At 40.8% G+C, this 21,548-nt stretch overlaps 1 protein-coding gene across 1 annotated transcript in view; it reads right to left on the bottom strand.

Moving 5' to 3' along the window:
- Positions 1-258: 258 nt before the first annotated feature.
- The window catches only part of ADARB2 (adenosine deaminase RNA specific B2 (inactive)), a 651,932-nt gene continuing 630,642 nt past the window's right edge, over positions 259-21,548 (bottom strand). The window contains exons 9-10 of the mRNA XM_020990375.2: positions 7,643-7,821; positions 259-5,144 (exon numbers count right to left, since the gene is read on the bottom strand). Of these exons, the coding sequence (XP_020846034.1) occupies positions 4,968-5,144; positions 7,643-7,821 (356 nt within the window). The 3' untranslated portion in view covers positions 259-4,967. The remainder of the gene's footprint in view (positions 5,145-7,642; positions 7,822-21,548) is intronic.

The following is a 21,548-nucleotide window of genomic DNA, read 5'->3' as shown; positions in this document are numbered from 1 at the left end:
AGGAACTTTGGAGGTGACCTAGTCAACTTCACCTTTTTGTGGGTGAGGGAAACAGAGTCTTACAGGTGAGCTGACTTGGCTCAAATCAGACAGCTAGTGAGTGGTAGGGGTAAGATTTGACCTCGGGGCCTCTGACCTGGCTGCCATTCCCCTCAGGGTTCAAGGAATCTTGGTGAAGCTTGAAGCTACAGAGCTCAGACTTCAGGAAACTGCTAGAACACAGCTAAGATGAAGAAGGCCCAGCAATGCAGGAGAGAACAATTTTACTTGGGATTTTTATTCACTTAACAGAAACATTCACTTATCAGGTGTCACTGAAGTGCAATTTACAGAACTTAGCGGCAAATTCACATGTGTAAATTCAGATTTCTTTGTGGTTTTTTTTTTTTTTTACAAATATTACAAATGTACACCCATTGGTACAGTATTGCCATTCAGCCATGCTTTTATGTACATACCTTCATTTAAGAATTTCTATTGGGTGAGGTCCTTTTGCTTCAGAAAACGTTGAATGTTTACAGTTAACTGCTGGGATGTGGTTGCCTGGGTTTGGAGTGGCTGCTTATTCTAAGGAACATTAGAGACCTACTGCCTATGTGAGATGAGGTGAGGGAATTGGGATTGTCATCAAGTCTTTTTATTAGAGGAAGGATCGTTCAGTATGCCATACTTTAAAATAAAGAGTTGTCTTAAGATGTTGTACTTGATACCCAATCTCATACTTGCAGTCTGCATTTCCTTGCAAAGGTCCCATTGCAAACAAGAGTCTTCCAATCAGTCAGAACCAGTTAACCTTAACTTTTTAGGCTGGTTAGGTACACAGGACCAGGGGCAGAATTCTCTTTAGTCCTGAATTCATAAACACCTGTGGGTATACCTGTCAGGAATTATAGGTGGGAAAAAGAGTTCATGGATGGGGGAAGGGAAAGAAATGAGAATAAAGAAATAGAAGGGAACATTGATATGGTGCTTTACAGTTTAAATTATCTCGTTTGATCCTCACAACAACCCTGTGAGGTAGGTAGTACACTTTTATTGTCCTATTTTACAGATGAGTAAACTAAGCATCAGAAGGATTCTGGTCACACATCTAGTAAATTAGCAGAGCTGGGACTAAAAGCTCCTGTCTTCAGACGCCAGATGCAGCATTCTTTCCATTAAGTTGTGTCATGGACCAAAAGGATAAAGAGAGAAAAAGAGAAGGGATACAAGGGGTAGAAATTTCCCAGAGGAACTTTGGGGGGGTGTCTCTCTCTGCTCCTAATGTTATTTTTCCTATAGAGTGTCGTGCTCCTGTCTTAGGGATTCCCTGAAGAAATATATTGACCAATAGATTATCCTGAGTAGTAAGCTGGGATGTAGACATTGGATCCTATCGGAGAGGCAAGGTAGAGACCTCGCCAAAGGTACATAAGGTGAACCCAAAGGAGGAGATGGTCACAGCAATTGGATGTCTCCCTCCAACCCCCGCCCCTGCCCCAGGACTTTTCCTAACTTCTCATTAGTTTTGGTTAGCAAGTGTTATTTTTGTATTTTGGACAGTTCAGACGGGATGTGTCATTGGCAAGATTTCTTCGAGGGGAATCTCTGTTACCCTAAATTAAAAACATCTACTTTTCTTTATTACAATAAAATTTGAACAACTTTAATTATTTTTCTTAGAAAACAAATACTATAGACACAGCTTGAAATTTGTAATCTAAAAATAGGAGCTCATCAAAATACTGTAACTATTCTATTCTGGGCATCAGTATACTATGTCTTTACTCCATATGGCTCTCCAGACATGGTAAATGCTATATATATAATATATATTTTTAAAAAGAATTTAACTTTATTGATAAGAACATTTCCTCATAAAAAGCAAATTGTATGGAAAAAACCCATGAGCTATGTGTTTGAAAAGTAACATTTTGGGGGAACAAGAAGACATTCGTCACAAATCAGTAGCAGCATGACATATATATGATTATATACAGATTGGGAGAGAAGCAATCAAAAAGGAAACAGAGGTTTGAGATATCGAAATCCTTTTGATGGGGGGAGGGGAAAGGAAACACTGAAACCAAAAGACTTGATAATATACATTGGACATGAAGAATGGTTCTGGGGGTGGACGAACAAAGCTTAGAGGAGGGGTGCCATTTTGTCATTTGAGTTCAGCTACAGTTAACAAGTGATGGTTAACAAGGGATCCCTCTGGCTTTGTGACTTTTGGACCTGGCAAAGAACAGTGTGTGGGGGATGTTTTCCTTGGTGACAAGAAAGCAATGCATGTTATGGGGTGGAAGATGTTAGTATACTATGGAGACTTCAGCAACAGGTCACATAGATCTGAGGAAGAATGCATCTGCCCTAGAAACCAAGACCTTTCTTTTCCATGTTCCTCAAAAACATGTAACTTGGAGTCATTGGTATTGGCAGGGCATGCTTAGCACAAAGAGATATGGAATTGGGTGGTGAATTCAGGTGATGAAAAGGCAGTCTGGGTGATGCAGACATTTTGACTTTATTGTCCCACTCCCAAACTTTTGTTTTGTTTCCCTTTCCATAATGGGGACATGAATTATTCAAAATCTGATGCAATTAATTTTGCTTTCTCATTCTCAGAGCTATCTACTCTGTTCTTTAAAGCTACAAATTTGGGGGGCTGGGAGGAAGGCCAGAGGGGATGGAATTATTCTCGGTGACTTATCTATACTACCTGAATTTACCACCTAATCCTTCGTATCCTTTTGTGCCATGTAGACCTTGTCTTGTTGTACTGGCCTGAAGTCTCTTGAGTCTCTAAGCTACTTAGAATCATGGACTATGACCTGGAAGGGACTTCAGAGGTCATCTAGCCCAACTTTCGCATTTTGCAGATGAGAAAACTGAGACTTAGAGAGATGAAGTCACTTTGTCAAGGTCACATAGTGAGTTTGTGGTACATATAGGACTTTGGAGACAAATAGAGAGTCGTAGGCATTGGCAATGTAGGCAATTACCTATGACCCTGGGATACAATGATCTAACCCTGTGGCCCTGAGACTATGGGACGTTAGTGCCTTCAGATACAACTGAAATCCAAACTTCTCCATGAAACCTTCCCATCCAGAAGGGATCATTCACTCCTCTTAATTCCATTTACATTCTATACCTCTCACTGCATTGCTAAATCTTATCATGTCTTACAGTTTTTGCATACACAGGTTATCTTTCCTACTAGATTATAAGCTCCCTGAGGGCAGAGACCATTTCTTACTCACCTTTGTAGCCCCTTAATGCCTAGTGCCTGGCAAAGAGTAGGTACTTTGTTAATGTTTATTAAGTGAATGGATATAGCTGCATCTCTAACCTCTCAGGAAAACATTGGGACTCAGGGATTGGGTGATCTCTTGTTGGGTTTGGGGCAGTTCTGTATGATGAGAGACTTACTGTAGTATGTAATGCCAATTTTGGTTACTTTTGCTATTCTCCATTTTCCCCTATCTTGAGGCTTATCCTAATGCCCCAGGTACTAGCCCCTCATTCCCATTACTTTGTTTTTTACTCTGCGTATGTTTTATGTTCACTTCTCTATTGGACATGTTTTCTCCCAAGGGATGTTTCTTGAAGATAGACACCACTTTACTTTTGATTTTGCATTTCCAGCAACCATCATTGGCCTTGGTATATAGGAGGTGCTTGGTATAAGTGATGGTTGACTGAATGAACTGGGGTCCAGGGTCAACCACGTAGAAAATTGTGAAATGGGCAGTTTCTTGTGAAACTGCCATTTTAGGACTTCCCCTCTCTCTCCTTTCAGTGTCCCTCCTTTCTTGAAGTGTTTGTTGCCCTCGTGGTACCCCTTGGACTGAAGGGACCTCAAAGATCATCTAGTTTCTCATTTTATTGATTCCAGGCAACTGAGAACCCAGAGAAGGAAAATGTCTCACCCAATGTCACTCAGTTGAATTAACAGTAGAACTGAGACATTTTATCCATAGAGTAAACCTTAGGTGTTAGTAATGTAAGCAGCAGTCTATGACCCAATGACCCATGCCTCTGCCAGGCACAGAGCCTCCATACCAAATTGTTCCATCTTGAAATGCCTTAAGAAGTCATGCTCCAAAAGACAATATCCCAAGCTCTCGGTCTTTTCTGAACCTTCCTTCAATACTTAACATTTGCCCATCTTTTCTCTAGTTCTCTCGGGTCCCAGCTCTGCCTTTTATAAGGTGACTGCTAGTTGTCTGACAAACTAATCACAGTGAGGGTGTTAATAGGTATTAGATCAATATGTTACTCCTTTCAGGGGGATCTTTATTTTAGTGCAAACCTCATGAAGATGCATCCATCTAATGCTGTGACTCTCTAAAGGTAGAATTTCAGGTGTTTGAGCAGGCCAAATAGAGATGAAGTTATATGCTAGATTGACCTTTACAAGACACTCAAAATCATGTCATGAAAGAGGATCCAAGAAGAGTTTGTGCACTATAATGGGGAAATTTGCTTTTAGTCTTGTGTATCTCACCCTTATAGAGGGGGCACTAGCTAGAAAGGGGATTTCTTCTCCACTTTTGGCTTATTTGGAAAGCTGGGGATGTTGGTGGTACCTGAGTTCATTTTGAGCTGGGGTTAGTTTGGTACCTCTTTTTTTTTTTTAAACCATGACTATTACCCCAGAATCTTAAGTAGGAATCACACTCAGCATCATATCCTGGGGAAGAAATGGAAGGAACATGGCATCACTCAGTGGCACTGTTACATATGCCAGACAGGAGTCTTGGCATTCACAACCATGGTAGGGTGTTGGCAATGAGAAGCGATGGTTTCCAAAGCCATATTTTTGTGCCTCATTCCAATACAATACACTTTGCTTGTATGTCTTTCTGGGACCTAAAAGGGAAAACTGATCAGCACAATCCCTTTGTTTAGCTCACTTGTCCTGCCCTGGCTTTCTCCACTTGTTTCAATCTGGTTGAGTAGCAAAGGAGTCTAATGATTTATACAGTTAGTAGAAATTGGTCTTGCTCTGGGGGTTTCCTCACCCAGGTGCCCAGACCTGCTTTCTGAAATGCTTTAAACAGCTGCTGTTTAACAGACTGGTAAGTCTGGGCCACCAGCTTGGCCTCGCAGTACACTGATGGCGCATCTCCATGGCTTGGTATCCGTGTGCTCAGCTGTGAAACAGAAATCAGAGAGAACAAACAAATAAGCCAACAGAATGGAGCAGGGGTAGGGGGGTGGGGCTCTTCACAGCTGAGTAATCTTTCCTATGAATTTCATAAGCAACAAACGAACGGGGATCTCTGGGTGTTTGCCCTTTTGGAAAAAAAACCCCATTGTAAAATATTAAAGAGATAACTGTACAAGAGAGCTGTGTCTGGCAGGCACCTTTTTGGCAAGCCTACTGGTTCAAGGAGCATTTGTTCAAGCAGACGTTAGTGCAATGAAAGGCTAAAACAAATGGCTTTTCTACTAGAGTGGTAGCTTTTTGATGACAGGAATGAGGTAGGGATAGATGGGGGAAAAAAAGAAAAGGTGGGAAGGATTTTTTTTTTAAAGCAGAGCCTTAAAAGTAAAGCAAGAGCTTTCTATTAATCAAATGACATAAGCAACTCGGACAGTTTGGAACAGGATTTTTCCTTCTTTGAGTTTCAAGGTATAATGGTGAGCACTATGAAATCAGCACAGGACACGGATTCAAACAGCAGGGCTTCATGCCAGCATCCAGTGCTGAGAGGTTGGAGACATGGAAGGGGAGGGAAAGTAAGGAATGGGGAGGGCCTTGGGTTAGTTCTGGGGAAATGCTCATTAGAAAGTCAATCCGAAGTGTCTGCCAGAAACAATCTTTGAGACAAAGACACGTGTTCACAGTCCAATACCACCCCAAGCATGTGCAGGAGAAGAAAGCGTCTTTTGTTTCGTAGGAGGATAAAATCAATGACTCCCTCTGACCTACCAAAGTCTTAACTTAGTCAATCCAACAGTACATCTTTGACATTATATGAAAAGGAAAAAAAAAACCCAACCCCCAAATGCAAACAACCTAAATCGTGTAACTTATGGGAAAACCTGCCAATAATAAATCCAACACAGACTCAAAGGCCTTGATTTTAGAGCCAAAAAATGAACATAAAGATGATATAGCCCTTTGATCTCAAATTCAGGTTCCTTACTGATCGGTAGTACTCTTCTCCTTGCCCCACCTCTGTATGAATCTACAAGCAGTCCTATCATGGATGCTTGGGTTTGAGGTCTCTGATTCAGTCCCCCTCCTTTTATTTTAAAGATGAAGAAAATGAGACCCAGAATTGAAGTAGTTGTGTTAGTAGCAGAGCTGGGAGTAGGATTCAGGTCAATTAAAATTCCAATGCTCTCTTATACCGTGTCTTCCTTATGATGGAATTTGGGCACTTAGAGGTAATATTAGTTCATAAATGACCAAGGTATGTGTATTTAATAATCTATTTTTGTCCCTTTTTTTAGAAGTCAAAATGCTTATGAATACGTGGTTCTGATACTGCTTCAAAAATAATCTCTATATAATTAATCCTAAGGAAAAGGCTATTGAAAAAAATCTGTTATGAAAATAGTTGATATGAAAGAGTCTGATTTTTGAAGGTACCATCTGCTGGGTTTGGAGTAATAAATCTGATTTTCCCCTGAGTTTGAAATGTTTCTTTTTTTCTTTTTCTTCTAGCAGCTGCCCAAGTAGTAGGTCAGAAGAACTTGAGGTCTCTATTATCAGATGTCTAAGCTACTCTTCCCTTCACAAGTCTTGTAGAATCTCTAATGGGGAGGTGTTTGAAGTTCATCATGTACTCTGACCTTGGCCCTCCTAGAGCAGTGATGTCAGACATGTGGCCTGCAGGCCCCTCATGGCCCACAATGCTCCTGAGTGCAGTCCAAACCACATTAAAACATAGTTCCTATCTGATTTTAATGTGTTGATGTACTAATTAAAAATATGTAAACGTGTGGTTTTCAGGTCAATACACGGCCCACAGAGATCGTTATGGGTGGTTTAATGGTCCCCATTTCTATTTGGGTTCAAGACTAGGGGATTTGTCTATCAGCATATATTCTTCCTCCAGCACATTGATTTAAGGGCTTTGAAAAGAGAAAAAGGAGATAGCTGTTGTCCTTAAATTTGCTCTCTGCAAGATGAGGAAGAGACAAAAGTTCATTCAAATTCGGTGCTTGAGTGAGGAAGACTGTGTGACCCTCAGGAGAGGCTTCTTCCGTCTCTTCCACCTAGACTTCTGGATGTGCGAGGGCTGGGGCAGTTGTCTTATTTTCTGCTGCCCTGGTCTCTGGGTAGCAAGTATGGCAGACAGTTCAGTCTGGTTGTGTTGGATGAAACACCAAAGTACAGTCTGACAGTTTCTAAGGGAAACTGATGGTTGAATGCTTGGAACCCCAGTTATATAATCTCAAGGCTCTAAAATGGAGCATTCCCTTCCTGGGGCATAATACAAGTTTTGAAGCAGGGGGAAGATGGAGAATTTATATTGGTTTAGGCCATTGAGGAGAAAGGAAATGAAAACCAGAGCTGATCCCACAGAGTAGTGGCTCTCATTGTCACCTAAGCAGGAGTATTGGGAGTAGCATGTGAAGTATGAAATTGGGTCCAAGGCACGCAGTCTGTCCACAACAAGGCAAATGCATGGCCTACCTTTCCATAAAGTTTTGCCCATCGGGCAGAGAGCACATGTTTGCAGAGCCTGGATGAGCTTCCACAATTTCTCTTCCCCGTAGTGGCATTAATAACCTCTAGGTCTGCATTACCCATAATCCAGTTTACGCTGAATTGGGGAGATTTTCCTGGCTGGCGCAGCTCAGCATTACTCACTCCTGTCAAAAGAGAGTAAGGCATCAGAACGTATCCCTGGCCTGAAAAAGGGCTCCTAAGAATATAACAAGCAGGAAATATGAAATGTGCAGTGGTATGTTCATATCAGGGGTGGTATAGTACAATAGTGCAGCTAGATGGCTTGGTGGATAGAGCATGGTAGGCCTGGAGTCAGAAGACCCGAGTTCAAATCTGGCTTTGGACACTAGTGACTCTGGGCAAGTCACTGTTTGCCTTAATCTGATGGAGAACGAAATGGCAAGCCACAAAAACCCCATGGACAATATGGCCCTCAAGATCACAAAGAGTTGGATATGACTGAAGGGGACTGAACAACAATGGTACAATGCAGAGACCCCTGACTCTAGATTCAGAGGACCTGAGTTCAAATCCTGCTTTTGACAATCTTCTGTGCCACCAATCACTGTCTCAGTTTCTGTATTTATAAAATGAAGAGATGGAATTGGATGCCCTCTGTGTTCATTTACGGTTCTAGGCTAACAACCCTAAGATCTTGAAATAATACATAGTCCTTATTCTTCATCTTTACAACTCATTATATTTAGATTGCTGTCTTACCAATTAAGACAGGGAAGCCATCTCCTATCCAACAAATATTTATTAAATGCCTACTATATGAAATGCCCTCGGGAGTACTAAGGTGTGGAATGGAGATAAGTCCAGGCGTACAAGGAAACTTAAATTCAACTGGTGGGGAGGAAGGGTGGGCATCATCTAAACCCATAAGTCTATTATAATAATTGGAGAAAGGCAGGATACAAACACTAAAAATTAAGGGGCTCAGGAAAGGCTTCCTATAGGGGATGGCAGATGAGCTGGATCTTGAGGCAAATTAAGGATTTTCAGAGGCAGAGGTGGGGAGGAGATGAATTTCAGGCATGGGGCCCAGCCTGTCCAAAGGCATGAGGGTGGGGGATGGGAATATTGAGTTTGGGGAATGAGTAGGGCAGTTTGGCTAGAACAAAGAGTACTTGGAAGAAGATAATATAAAATAAGTTGGGGAAAGTACAGCAGAGCCAGGCTGTGAGGGACTTTAAGTGCCAAGATGAAGAGTTTGTATTTTATCCTGGAAGACATCGGGAAGGTAAGGATAGCAACACCAGAAAACAAATATCAATATTTACTAGCATGTATTAAAATCGCATATCATATTTAGAATATAGCCATATTAACATTATGTTAAATATAATTATATAGAATATAATTCTTATATAATACACTCTTATACATTATACATTAAAGAGTTATAATGTGTTTGGCATGTGGAATTTAATGCTTATTGCTTTTTGTTCATGTGTACGCTCCCTCCCCTTTGTAATTTAATAGCTGCTCTTGCAGATTGGCTGGAGCCAATCTGACGATGAGTTTCTGAACTCGGGTTAGGCCAGTCCTTAGGAAATGAACATAGACTCTGTCATCAGGCCTTTAAGCCTTTCCAGATCTTGAGTTCCAGTGGCCAAACTTTCTAGGATACAAGGGTTATCTCCGTGTGAAGATGAGCCATCATAGCATAGACATTATTTTTAAAAAGGTTAATTCTTGTTATAGTTAATAATGTGAGGATAGCCTCATGCTAAAGAAATTTGAAAACAATTTTAGGAAGTTTTGTACAGAAACATGAACAGAAACTGTCCAGCAACCACTAGCTCAGGGATTTACAACTGGATGGGACTTCCAGTGTGTTCTAGTCCAACCCACTCATTTTACACCTGGGAAACTGAGGCTCAGATAGGTTAATTGAATTGCCCAAGGTCACAAGATGGTAAGGAGTATAGGTAGGGCTTGAATCCAGGTTGTCTGACTCCTTTCATAGCACCACAGTTATTTTCCCCAAATATCTCTTGTACCTACTTTGTTCTTATTACTGTGTGAAGCACTCTGAGGATAGGGGGCTGGGAAGGCCAGATAAAATAAGTAGAAGACAGGTTCTTGCATTCTAGAAACTTCAAGTTTATCTGGAGTGACAAGGTGAACACACCTGCAATTAGTTAATGATTTAAATTGGTAAATGATGGTGTAGAATGCAGGGTCAAAGTTCTACCAGCATTGGAAAGGCAAGTCCATTAAGTGTAGGTTCTGGTGCACTGACTGAAAAGGAGAGGAGGTGAATTAAGTTTTAGTCCACTGACATCTACTTCTGATATGCCCACACTTGGTAATTTTATGTGTCTTAATGAAGTAGTTAGGAGCTTCTGAAGTAGCCTGGCATCTTGACTTGGATTCACATAGTCATAATTCTCATATTTACCCCATACAATGCTTGCAGTGGGCTTTTACAGCCCACCTCAGGCTGGGGTTTGAGCTGTCCTTCCCTTAAAGGAAAATTATTAGTTTGGTATCAACATGGGCACAACCTTTGTAACTTTCACAGGGAAGGACTTAAGTGGGAAGAAAAGCAGGAGAGAAGAAGATCTAGCAGCATTTAGGAAGGAAGGGTTTCCCAGATGACCAGGAACCCGATGCTTTTAGGTTGGTATCTTCCTTCACATTGTGTAATGTCAGATTTCTGTCCCCTTGCTTAAAGCCTCTCATTTTTAGGGGCCTAGAGTAGACATGAATTAGCTTCAAAATAGGGGAGAAAGCATTTATAATGTCACAGAGAATATGATGGAACTTTGGGGACCTTAAAAATCATGTAGTCTGTCCCCCCTTTTATTTATTTTGATGAATGAGAAAAGTGGCATCCAGTGCAGAGAAGTAATTTGCCCAAGGTCTCACAGTTAGTTGGTGTCAAAGCCAGGATTTGAACCCAGGCCTTTTGATTCCAAACAAATCCAAGGTTCTTTTCATTCAGTCATGTGTTTGGCCTCCAGGTTATGTCACTTGTCTGGGCACATATCTCATCAGCCATAGTGCTAATATTCGAACCAAGGTCTTCTGACTCCATTTGCGCTTTCTGCTACATCACATCACCATCACAGGGACTTCTTGGGTAGTATTTATGCCTATTCTCGTCTGCCCAGGCACTGTATCATGCTGCTTGCCCCAGTACTGAGTCCTTTATTTCTAAGTCTCAGCCTGGCACCCGAGCTGAAAAATTGCAGGATGCCCTTCCATGGGTCACTGTCCTGAGAAAGCAGACCTAGGCTGCTATTATTTCTGTGGACTACTTTTCTTCTTCTTGAACTGATTTAGTGTGGCAGCTAGTAAGCCCTCAGAGCTGAGGAAGGGAAGCCGATCTGGCACCCTGGCAGCTGCTGACTGTTCTACTGGGCAAGAACTGCCTTATCAAGAGGAGCCAATCCCCGAGGTCAAGGATGACTAGGTATACTGAGAAGCAACTCTGAACTGCAGCCAGGCGAGGCACGGGCCAAGAGAAACAGCCAGAGCCCTCCCCCTCCTCCTCCACTCTGCTTACCCCTGTAGGGGTCAGGCCAGAGCAATGGTTCACAGAGCCTGGCTGTGCCATCTGGGTCCCTTAATTAGGTTGCTCATTCTGGACTAAAAAAAAAAAATGAAAGCTTGGATTCTCTGGAGTCAAATGCAGCCCTTCTCCGTGTTCTTGCAAACTATCCCTTTGTCTCTCCCTTCTCCCCTCCTTTTTTCATTGCTGGACTACTGAATGAAACCACTGTGGCTGTGGATGATGCTTCTCTCTCTTTCTCTGAGCCACTGGGAAGGGGTCCAGCTGCTCCTTTGAGGAGGAGTTCCTTTCCAAAAAGCAGCCGCCTCTCCTTAGAACTGTCAGGTCCTCTACCCATGTGCTTGAAGAATAACGGAGGGGTGGGGAGGGGAAAGGCAGGTATCCTGAAAGTATGGCAAGGAGGACAATGAAAGAAATGCAGGTCAGTAGGAGAGTAAGGGTAAATCCATGGGGCGTGGAAAGCATTCTTTTGGCTCACATGCCAGGACTTCTTCCTTCACGTGAATGATGCTTTGCTCTTTGGGGTCCTCTAACAGAGCATTGGGTTGGGTGTTGGGAGTCCTGGGCTTGAGTATCGACACTATCTGTGGGACCTTGGGCAAACTCCTCATTCTCTCAAAAACTCGGTTTCCTTATTAAGCTAAATTGGGACAACATTTGATTACTGACCTCATAAACTTGTTTTGAGGAAAATGCTTCGTAAATTTTAAGGTGCTACAGATTTGTGAGTTATTACTGTTCAGGGATCCCAGGAACTAAAGGCTATGCACACATATTGTGAATTACTTATTTGAATCAAATAGATTATATGACATTTTGTCTGGTAACATACAGCTCCATAAGATCTATGTTACTGTTTCCTGGGTACCCTCCTTGCAATTTTTTCTTCTCTCAAGGATGATCTCCTGTGGACAAAAAAACTGCCTGAACTCATTCTTCAATGGGTAACATACTTCCACCCCATCCCTGAGGTTCTGAACATTCATTTAGTTGTCGTTGTTCATACCTTGTTTGCCATCCTCCACTGACCATTCTCTTAACACCACCACCCACCAACCTCCCACTATAAAATGGCCCAACCCTTCCACTATGCTCTCTGGAAGGGCTGTTCCGCCATTCTCATTCCCTCAATCTTTGTGCCCTCATTGAGACCTGGCTCCCTCCTAATGACATTGCTTCCCTGGCTACCCTTTCTTGGTTATACTTTCAGCCATACGCTGCACTCATTTGTACTCCTTTGCCACTTCTAGGCTGTCCCTCGCCACTATCACTCAGTAACCTCTCCTCTTTTGAGGCTCATTCAATACCTGTTTATTACCCAATCAAGATTCATATGGCTATTATCTACTGACCTCCAGAGTATCCTCCTTCCTCCCTTAATGAGCTCTGTGCCTAACTTACGGTCATTCTCTCCTCTACAGCTCCTTCTCTCATACAAGAGAATTTCAACATCTATATCATCTCTCTCTCTCTCTCTCTCTCTCTCTCTCTCTCTCTCTCTCTCTCTATATATATATATATATATATATATATATATATATATATATATATATATAATCATCTATATTCCCTCAAACACCTGGGGGTTACTCAGTTCTTCAACTCGCTAATTTCCCGTGACCCATTTCTTCACCCCATCACAATTACACACAGCGTTGGTCATACACTTGAGCTTGCCATCACCCTCAAGTGTTTCATATCCATGTTCAGGAACTTGAAAATTCCCTTATTTAATCACAATTTATTGTCATTCCACCTTCCCTCTGCCTGGCAACTCTAAACCTTGTTCTTTGTCTTTAGTGAGACTTATAATCTCTCATCCCTCAGTTTTTTCCTATGTACTTACTGGCTAAATCTCTTCCCTTTCCCATCTTGATCCCCTAGTGAATCATTTCTATACACTGTCCTCTCGAGTCCCTTGTTTATCTATTCTATCAAATATCTTGCTTTTCCAAATTCCAACCTTCTGCTGTTTCTGTTCCTATTCATGTCCTGTTGAACAAAGTTGGAGAAAATTGTGAAGTCTCAGAAGTGAGGTAGAGCAGGGCATAGAGTATTAGACCTGGATTTAGGAAAACCTAAGTTCAAATCTGGCCTTAGACATTACTGGCTGTGTAACCCTGTGCAAATCATTTAACTTCAGTTGCCTGCATTTTAAAATGGCAATAATAGTAGCAACTATTCTCCAGGGTTGTTGTGAGGATCAAATGTAATATTTGTAAAATGCTTAGCATAGTACCTAGCTCATAGTAGGTATGTAATGAATGCTTTTTCATTCATTTATAGAGAAACATCTATATGTCATTTAATATCCACTTATTTAAAGCCAGTTACATCAACAAACACATATGTAAGATTATAAAAAATCAATCAACAAAATTTATGTGTTGTGTTGATTTCTAAGCAGTGCAAGTAATTTTATATATGAAATAGAATTACAAATACTTAATTAGGGTCTCAAGACTGGAGTTTCTCTTATAGTCTTCAGCTGCTTAATCAGACACTAAAGTTTCACAACATCAGAAAAAATCACTGAACTAGGATCTGAAGACTTGGCCCAGTTCTTCCTCAGACACCAAGTTACTCTGTGATCTTGGCCACATCACTAACACCATTACTCTGTCTACTCCACTGGATGTTGGGAGATTTAAATGAGATACTATATGAAAGTACTGTGAAGAGCTACGTAGATGAGTGAGCTACTTTTGTGCACACATCCCAGCGGGGCAAAGGTTCCCTCAGGATGGCTCTGTTCTGTCTAGGCCACATGGCTGGGAAGATGATTCCAAATTGGTAAAAATCAACCTGACAAGTCATGCTTGGGAGGCCAGATAACCAATGAGATGGAGGGTGGGATCACAGGTCTTTTCCAACTTTAAGATTCTGTCATTTGACAAAATAAGACATTAAAGTGTGGAGATGAATTCCACAGACCGAACGTGAAAAGCACTCATCATTGGATAAGTAATACATTATAATATTGGCTGATAGGTGTAGACAAATAAACAAGGGAGTACCCTCCTTTAAAGTATCCTTGTTCCACACAAAGAGAATACAACAAATGGCTGTTATATTGGATTATATTTAGGAAAACCCCCAGTCTATAAAAATACAATTACAAAAAGAAACAAATCACTTGGCAATGATTTCTGTTGCTAAGTGGTTTATTGTAAAAGATTCACCATAAGTTTCTTTTCACTTATGAGCTTTCCTTGTGTATTTAAAATGTAATCCAATTAGCTAAAATTAAATTTACATGACACATATCATCCTGACAGACAACATAGTGTAGAGGACAGTGAGCTTGCTTTGAAGTTAGAAAGACTTGGGTTCAAATCCTCCTGACATCTATTGAGTGTGTGACCTTAGGAGAAATTGCGTACCCTTCCAGTGCAATATTCTGAGACTCTAAGTTGCTTATTTGCATTGGTAGAGGTAATTTCCTCACCTGGGAGTTCATTCAACCAATGAAATCACTAGTCTAGTCATCATCCCTGTCCCTATTTCAGGAATATGCATATTACATATTGAAGCCACCTGCACCATTGTCTGCCAATGGATAGGCTGATATGTTTGTAGACATGAAAATTCCATTGGTAGGTATCTTAGTCAAGAAATCATCCTCTCCCTTCTCCTGGGTCAGCCAGTTGGCACAGTGGATAGAGCACCAGCCCTGGAGTCAGGAGGACCTGAGTTCAAATCTGACCTCAGACACTTAGTAGCTGTGTGACCTTGGGCAAGTCACTTAACCCTGATTACCTCCCAACCCCCCCTCCCAAAAAAAAGAAATTGCTCCCATTGGAGGTGGATATGAATGTAATAGTATGGATGGATTTATCCATCTAGGGATGTTATTTATGAAAGCTGTTATCACAGTCTCTTCAGTTGTCCCCATCATCAATATGATCATTTAATAATATAACAGTTAAAAAATGATCACACAAACATTATAATTGACTTCTATCCACTCATGCAGCTGCTGCTGCTAACATTGATATAGTACTTTCTTCACAACAACCCTGGGAGGTAGTTAGCACAAATATTATTATCACTTCTCTGCTGGATTGTTGCAACTGCCTGTGGGCAGGTCTGTCTGCCTCAGGTCTCTCTAGACTCCAGTCCATCCTCCATTTAGCTACTAAAGTGATTTTCCTAAAGCTCAGGTCTGACCATGTGACCTGTCTCCACTCTATGAACTCCTGTGGCTCCCTATTGCTTCCAGAATAAAAAACAAAATCCTCAGTTTGTCATTCAAAACCCTTTATAACCTAGCCACCTCCTACCTTTCTTACACCTTGCTCTTGACAGTTCCTCTTTGATCTATTGACACTGGCCTCCTGGTAGTTCCACAAATAAGACGCTCTATCTCGGCTTTGTGCATTCTCTCTGGCTGTCTGCATGCCTGGAATGCTTTCCTCTATCCACTCCCACTACTGATCTTGCCTTACATTAGGTCTCAACTAAAATCCTACCTTCTACAGGGAGCCTTCCCCACCCTTCTTAATTCCAGTGCTTTCCCACTGTTAATTGTCATCTGTCCTGTTTATAGCTTTCTCGATATATATATATTTGCATATTGTCTCCCCCATTAGACTATGAGCTCCTTGAGGGAAAAGATTGTCTTTTGTATCTCTCTCTCTCTCTCTCTCTCTCTCTCTCTCTCTCTCTCTCTCTCTCTCTCATATCCCCAGTACAGTTCCTGGCACATAGTAGGTGCTTAATAAATGTTGATTAATTGATTCTGTCATAACATCTCACCTGGACTATGGCCTCTTCCTTTATCTACCTGACTCAAGTCTTTGTGCACTCCAATCCATCCTCCACACAGCTCCTGAAGAGATTTTCCTTATTTGTAGATTTGACCATATAAATTCTTCTTTTCAGTGAACTCTAGTGGTTCCCTTTTACCTCTAGAATTTCTGCTGTTGTTCAGTCATTTTTCAGTTGTGTATGAATCTTCATGACCCCAGTTAGGGTTTTTGTGGCAAATATACTGGAGCAATTGGCCCCTTCTTTCTCCAGCTAGATAAGGAAACAGGGTTAAATGACTTGCCCAGGGTCACACAGCTAGTAAGTGTCTGAGGCCAGATTTAAACTCAGAAAGATGAGTCTTCCTGACTCCAGGCCTGGCACTCTAGCCACTGAACCACTTAGCTGCCCTGCCTCTAGAATCCTGGACCCAATTTATGTGTTGAGTCACAGTATACATCGGTCTCCTGCCTACACTACATGGTTTAGCCAAACTAGACTTTTCTCTCTTCTTCACACATGGAAGTCTATCTTGTTTCTATACCTTTATGACGGCCATTCTTCCATGCCTGAAATGTACTCTCTCCTCACTGACATCTCGTAGAAGCCCCAGGAAGCCTTTCCTGATCTCCTTCAGGGCTCAGTGTCCTCCCTCCCTAATTCCCTTTTCTCTCTCTCTCTCTCTCTCTCTCTCTCTCTCTCTCTCTCTCTCTCTCTCCTCTCTCTCTCTCTCTCTCTGTCTCTCTCTCTGTCTCTCTGTCTGTCTCTGTCTCTCTCTCTCACCCCCCCACACCATTTTTGGTGTGTCTATTCTATATCTACTTATATGTGTGCATTGTCTACCTGCCAGAATAGAAGTGCTATCAGAGTAGGGACTGTTTCTTTCTGTTTTTCTTGTCTTTGTATTTATGGTGCATACCATAGTAGGAACTGAATAAAAGCTTGTTGACTGATAATCATTATCCTCATCTAGTAAATGCCTGGTACAGTCTTTGAGCCCAGATTTCTTGGTCCTACAGCCATTACTCTTAGAGTAGGAACATCACCATCACCATCACCATCACCACCACCACCACCACCACCACCACCACCTTTCCTTGTATCTCACATACTTATCGTTGTGTTTGGCACATAGTAGGTACTTAATAAATGCTGATGGACTGAAGTCAGTGCCTTCTGATCTAATTAGGGAGGAGTGTAGGGCTTTTGAGAGAAGAGCCATGTATACCACTAGGATGAGTGTGCCTTTATTATACTTGCTACCAACGTTGAACCTGTGAGCGCCTACAAAACTCACATCAGTGACAGCAGCAATATTACGGATGCTAGGTGTTTGGGCACCTAATACGAGCGCAGTCCTTCACTGATGTCTTGGGGATTCTCTTAGTTCCAGGAAAGGGGATCTCATACAAAATGATAAATGACTCTGTCTCTTCATCTTCCACATCCCAACAATGCACAAGCTTGCAGGGCTGTTCCGTTAAGTAGTAGCAGGAGAGAGAGATGCATTTTTCATTTTCCAGCCTGTTAGTAACGTGATTCTCTGCTCCCATGTGGCTCATCATAATTTCAAAAGATATGGAGCAGAAGGGCTTTGGCAGGAAAGGATTGTTTTTAAAAGTTGGTGGAAATTAGCTGTTTCTCATTATACCAGAGTTCAAAATGTAAGGTGAATAAAGGTATAGACAATTTAAGTGACATTTAAAAGCCTAGAGAGGGTCATAGAAGGACTGAGCCTGTGATCTCTGGCATCTTTTTTATCTCCTTGGCTCTATGATTCTAGAATATGAGAAACAAAAAAGTTTCAACATGAACTTAAGCAAAGCCCTTATTTTGGAATAGGGTATGGGATTCTTTGGCTTAGAAAAGAGAAGGTGATAAGGAATTTCGGGTTAGAGGCTGTTAGTACATTAAAAGCATTATTGCATGACTGATTTCCCGAGAAGACAGAACTAGGCATGAATTATACAATTCAACAATAATTTATTCAATGTCTATTTGTCAGCCATTTAACTTAGTACCTGAAGATTCCAGAACAAAAACAAAACACCTTCCCTCAAGGAACTCGTCAAAGAGACAACAGGTATATAACATCATATTTATAGATGGTTATATATAAGGCAATTATAAAGCATTTTTTGGGGAGGTACTGTGGTTGAGAGATAAAGAAAGGACTTGTGTGGAAAGTAGTGCTCTTGGAGTCCTGGAGGGAACTAGGGATTCTTGAACTGAGTCTTGAAAAGTCTGAAGTGAGTAGGAGGGGCATCCTAGGCATAGGGGACAATATAGGCAAAGTCAAAATAGTGGGAAAAGGAACATCTACAGAATCATGGAATTTGAGAGTTGGAAGAGACATCAGTAGACATCTAGTCCAACCCAAACATGTAGGACTATCTCCTCAGCCTCTGACTAGAGGCCTCCAAGGAAGAGGAATCTACCACTTCCAGAGGCTAGCCAGTCTACTTTTTGTCATTCAGACATTTTCAGTTATGTCTGACTCTTTGTGACCCCATTTGGGTTTTCTTGGCAGAGATACTGGAGCGGTTTGCCATTTCCTTCTCCAAGTCTATTTTTAGATAGCTCTAACTATTAGCAAGATTTTATTCCTGACTTCAAGGCAAAATTGGCCTTTTTGCCACTCCCACTCAGTGCTCCTGGTTCTACCCCATGAAGCCAAGTAGAGCAAATCTAATTCCTCTCCATATGAGAGCCCCTTCAAATAGCTGAACACATCTATCATCAGCTCTCCTCTTCACTCCGAGCCTTCTTTTCTCTATAATAAACCAAAACTCTGATGTCATGAACTTAGAACTAAACATGATATTCCAGATGAGGTCTAACAAGGGCAGAGTAGAATGGGATTATCACCTCCATGTTTTTGGAAGCTCTGCCCCTCCTAATTCAGCCCAAGATTCCATTAGCTTTCTGGTTACTGCACCACACTGCTGACACATGTGGAGTGTGTAGTATACTAAGACCTCCAGAACCTTTTGGGAACAATTACTATCTATTCATGCCCTGCTCTTATATTTGTAGAGTTGGATTTTTTTGTAGCTAAGTGCAAGACTTTGCATTTATGCCTATCAAATTTGATTTTATTAGATTTAGTCCAGAGCTTTAGCCTGTCCAGAGCTGTTTGGACCCATACTCTGCCATCCAGTATGTTATTTATCCTTTCCAGCTTTGTGGCATCTGCAAATTTGATGAGCATGCCCTCTATGTCTTTACCTAAGACATAGATAAATGTTCAGTTGCACAGCGCCAAATATGGGTCCCTGGAGTATGTGTACTCCAGTACTCCACTAGAAACCACCCGCCATGTTGACACCAAACCATTAACAATTACTCTTTCCAGTATAGGAAACAGCAGGTAGTTATTTGGCTAGAATGTAGAATGCCTAAGGGAAAGCCATGGGAATCAAGTGTAGAAAGAGAGGTTGGATTGTTAATGGTTTGGGTCAGGCGATTCATGTTTGTACTTGGGTAGAGATGATGACCTGGTGGGAGGTGGTGTGGTGTGGTGTGGAGTGGAGTGGAAATGGCCAGGAGGCGTGGTGAAGGTCTGGATTTGGGCAAGAGCATTGCCAAAGCTAGCCCATCAGAGCCCAGCATGATTCCAAGAGTGAGTTCAGAGCTTCACTGGGGGAGGAGGTGGAGTGGATGATACATCCCCACTTCCAGCTATCCTTTCTGTGTTGTCTTCACTCATTAGAATATAAGCTCTGTCTTGCTTGTATCTGTACTTCCTGTGCTCAGCACAGTGCCTGGCACATAGTCAACACTTAAATACATTTTCTGTCTCTCTTTCTCCCTGTCCTTTTTCTCTATTTTCTCTTTTTCCCTCTCTGTCACTATATCTTTTGCTCTTCTCTCCTTCCATCCCTTCCTTTCAAGTAAAGTGGATTTTTTTTGCCTTTTTTGTCTCCTGAACATTTTTTCCTGTTCCATGTAATTAACAAGCAGTGATGAAGTTTGATTGATCCCTCATTCATCTTTGAATATAATTCTAAAGGCCACTTTGACAATTCCTGTTTTTACTTATGCAACCAGAGGTCCACCTCACTCCTTCCATACTCTCCTGGGGGGCATTGTAGTCTGCTGTTATTATCTTCATTTTACAGTGGAAGAAGTTGAGGTGGAGAGAAGTTAAATCACTTACCCAGAATTCCACAGGTTTTCCTTTCTCCAAGTCTCTCTCTACTATGGCAACCTATCTCTCCTGGAATCAATGTGATTCTAAGATATTATTTAATTTTAGTGTTGACAGTGACCTTATAGGTTAAGGTAGGGCAAGGACTAGATGAGGAGTCAGACAATAGAATCCGGGTTCTAGTCCTAACAGCCGTTTACTAACCGTGTCATATAAGCTATAAAGTAGGTTAAAATCTGCTATGACTACCTTAGAGGGTGATCATAAGACTAAAATAAATGTACATATATGAAAGTGATTTGTAAGTATAAAGCAACAACATAAAAAGATGCTTGTGTTATGAAATAATGGGATCTCCTTAAATAACAGGCTTTAAAAACCTTTTTCTTGTAGTCAACCAAAAAATTACAGAAAATGTATTTGCACAGGATTCTCTAAATTACTCAGTCTTAAGATTCAAGTATTATTCTCTTTGTGTTTTTTTAAAAGCACAAATGTGTGGCGTCACTCCAACTTTAAAACGACGTTGTGCTTGGTTAATAGTCACACTTAGAATGATAAGGTTAAAATATCTTATGCTTTAGAATCACAATAGCACTTTCCATTAATATCTTGCTTTTAAATTATCACATCACTTTCATATACATGAAATTGGACCAGTATTTGTTATCTCCATTTTGAAAAGGAGGAAATTAAAGCTGAGTGACTTGCCCAAAGTCCCATAGCTGGTTCAGATGTAAAACTGTGATTGAGACCTAGCTCAGCATGCTCTCCCTTCCATATTCTTTCTATTACCTTGTTTATGTGATGCCAAAAGAGATAAACATTTAATAATTTACTCCCTCAAATGTTTTGTCTACTCAGTACAAAACAACTGTCCATTTAAAAACATTTTCATGATGGATTGTGTAAAAATCAGTCTTACCTTAATGATGAAATCATTGATACTTCCATGACATCCCCCCCCTTTATGTTATTTTCCATTCATGACTGGGGGGTTTAAAATTTTTGGATGAGTAGTATTAAATATCTGCTAGAGTTCTTTTTAAAAATTTTTATAAAATGGTGCCTCTGATGAGGAAGAAAATGAGCACCTGGAATTAATTATCTCCCAAACCAAGACATTTCAGTGAGAATGTTTCTACTAACTAGATTCCATTAGAAGATTTTCACTAATCTCTCCACTAACCATATTATTTATGTTATACTATATTGTTATATTATTTATGTATATTATATAATAACCCATGCATATTTTATAATGTATACACAATTATATAGAATATATTGAATGTATATATACATATATGCACATATACAGATATACATTATGTTGTATAATATATAACATGCATAGATAATATATTATATAATGTGTATATTATATAATATACACACATTTTAAAATTTAAAATTTTAAAAAATATACACATATAATATTTTAA

This window comes from Phascolarctos cinereus, unplaced genomic scaffold (assembly GCF_003287225.1).
Source record: "Phascolarctos cinereus isolate Bilbo 61053 unplaced genomic scaffold, phaCin_HiC Scaffold_1;HRSCAF=81, whole genome shotgun sequence".
NCBI lineage: Eukaryota > Metazoa > Chordata > Mammalia > Diprotodontia > Phascolarctidae > Phascolarctos > Phascolarctos cinereus.
Note: the sequence above shows the minus strand (reverse complement) of the source record. Positions and strands in the feature narration are given on the sequence as shown.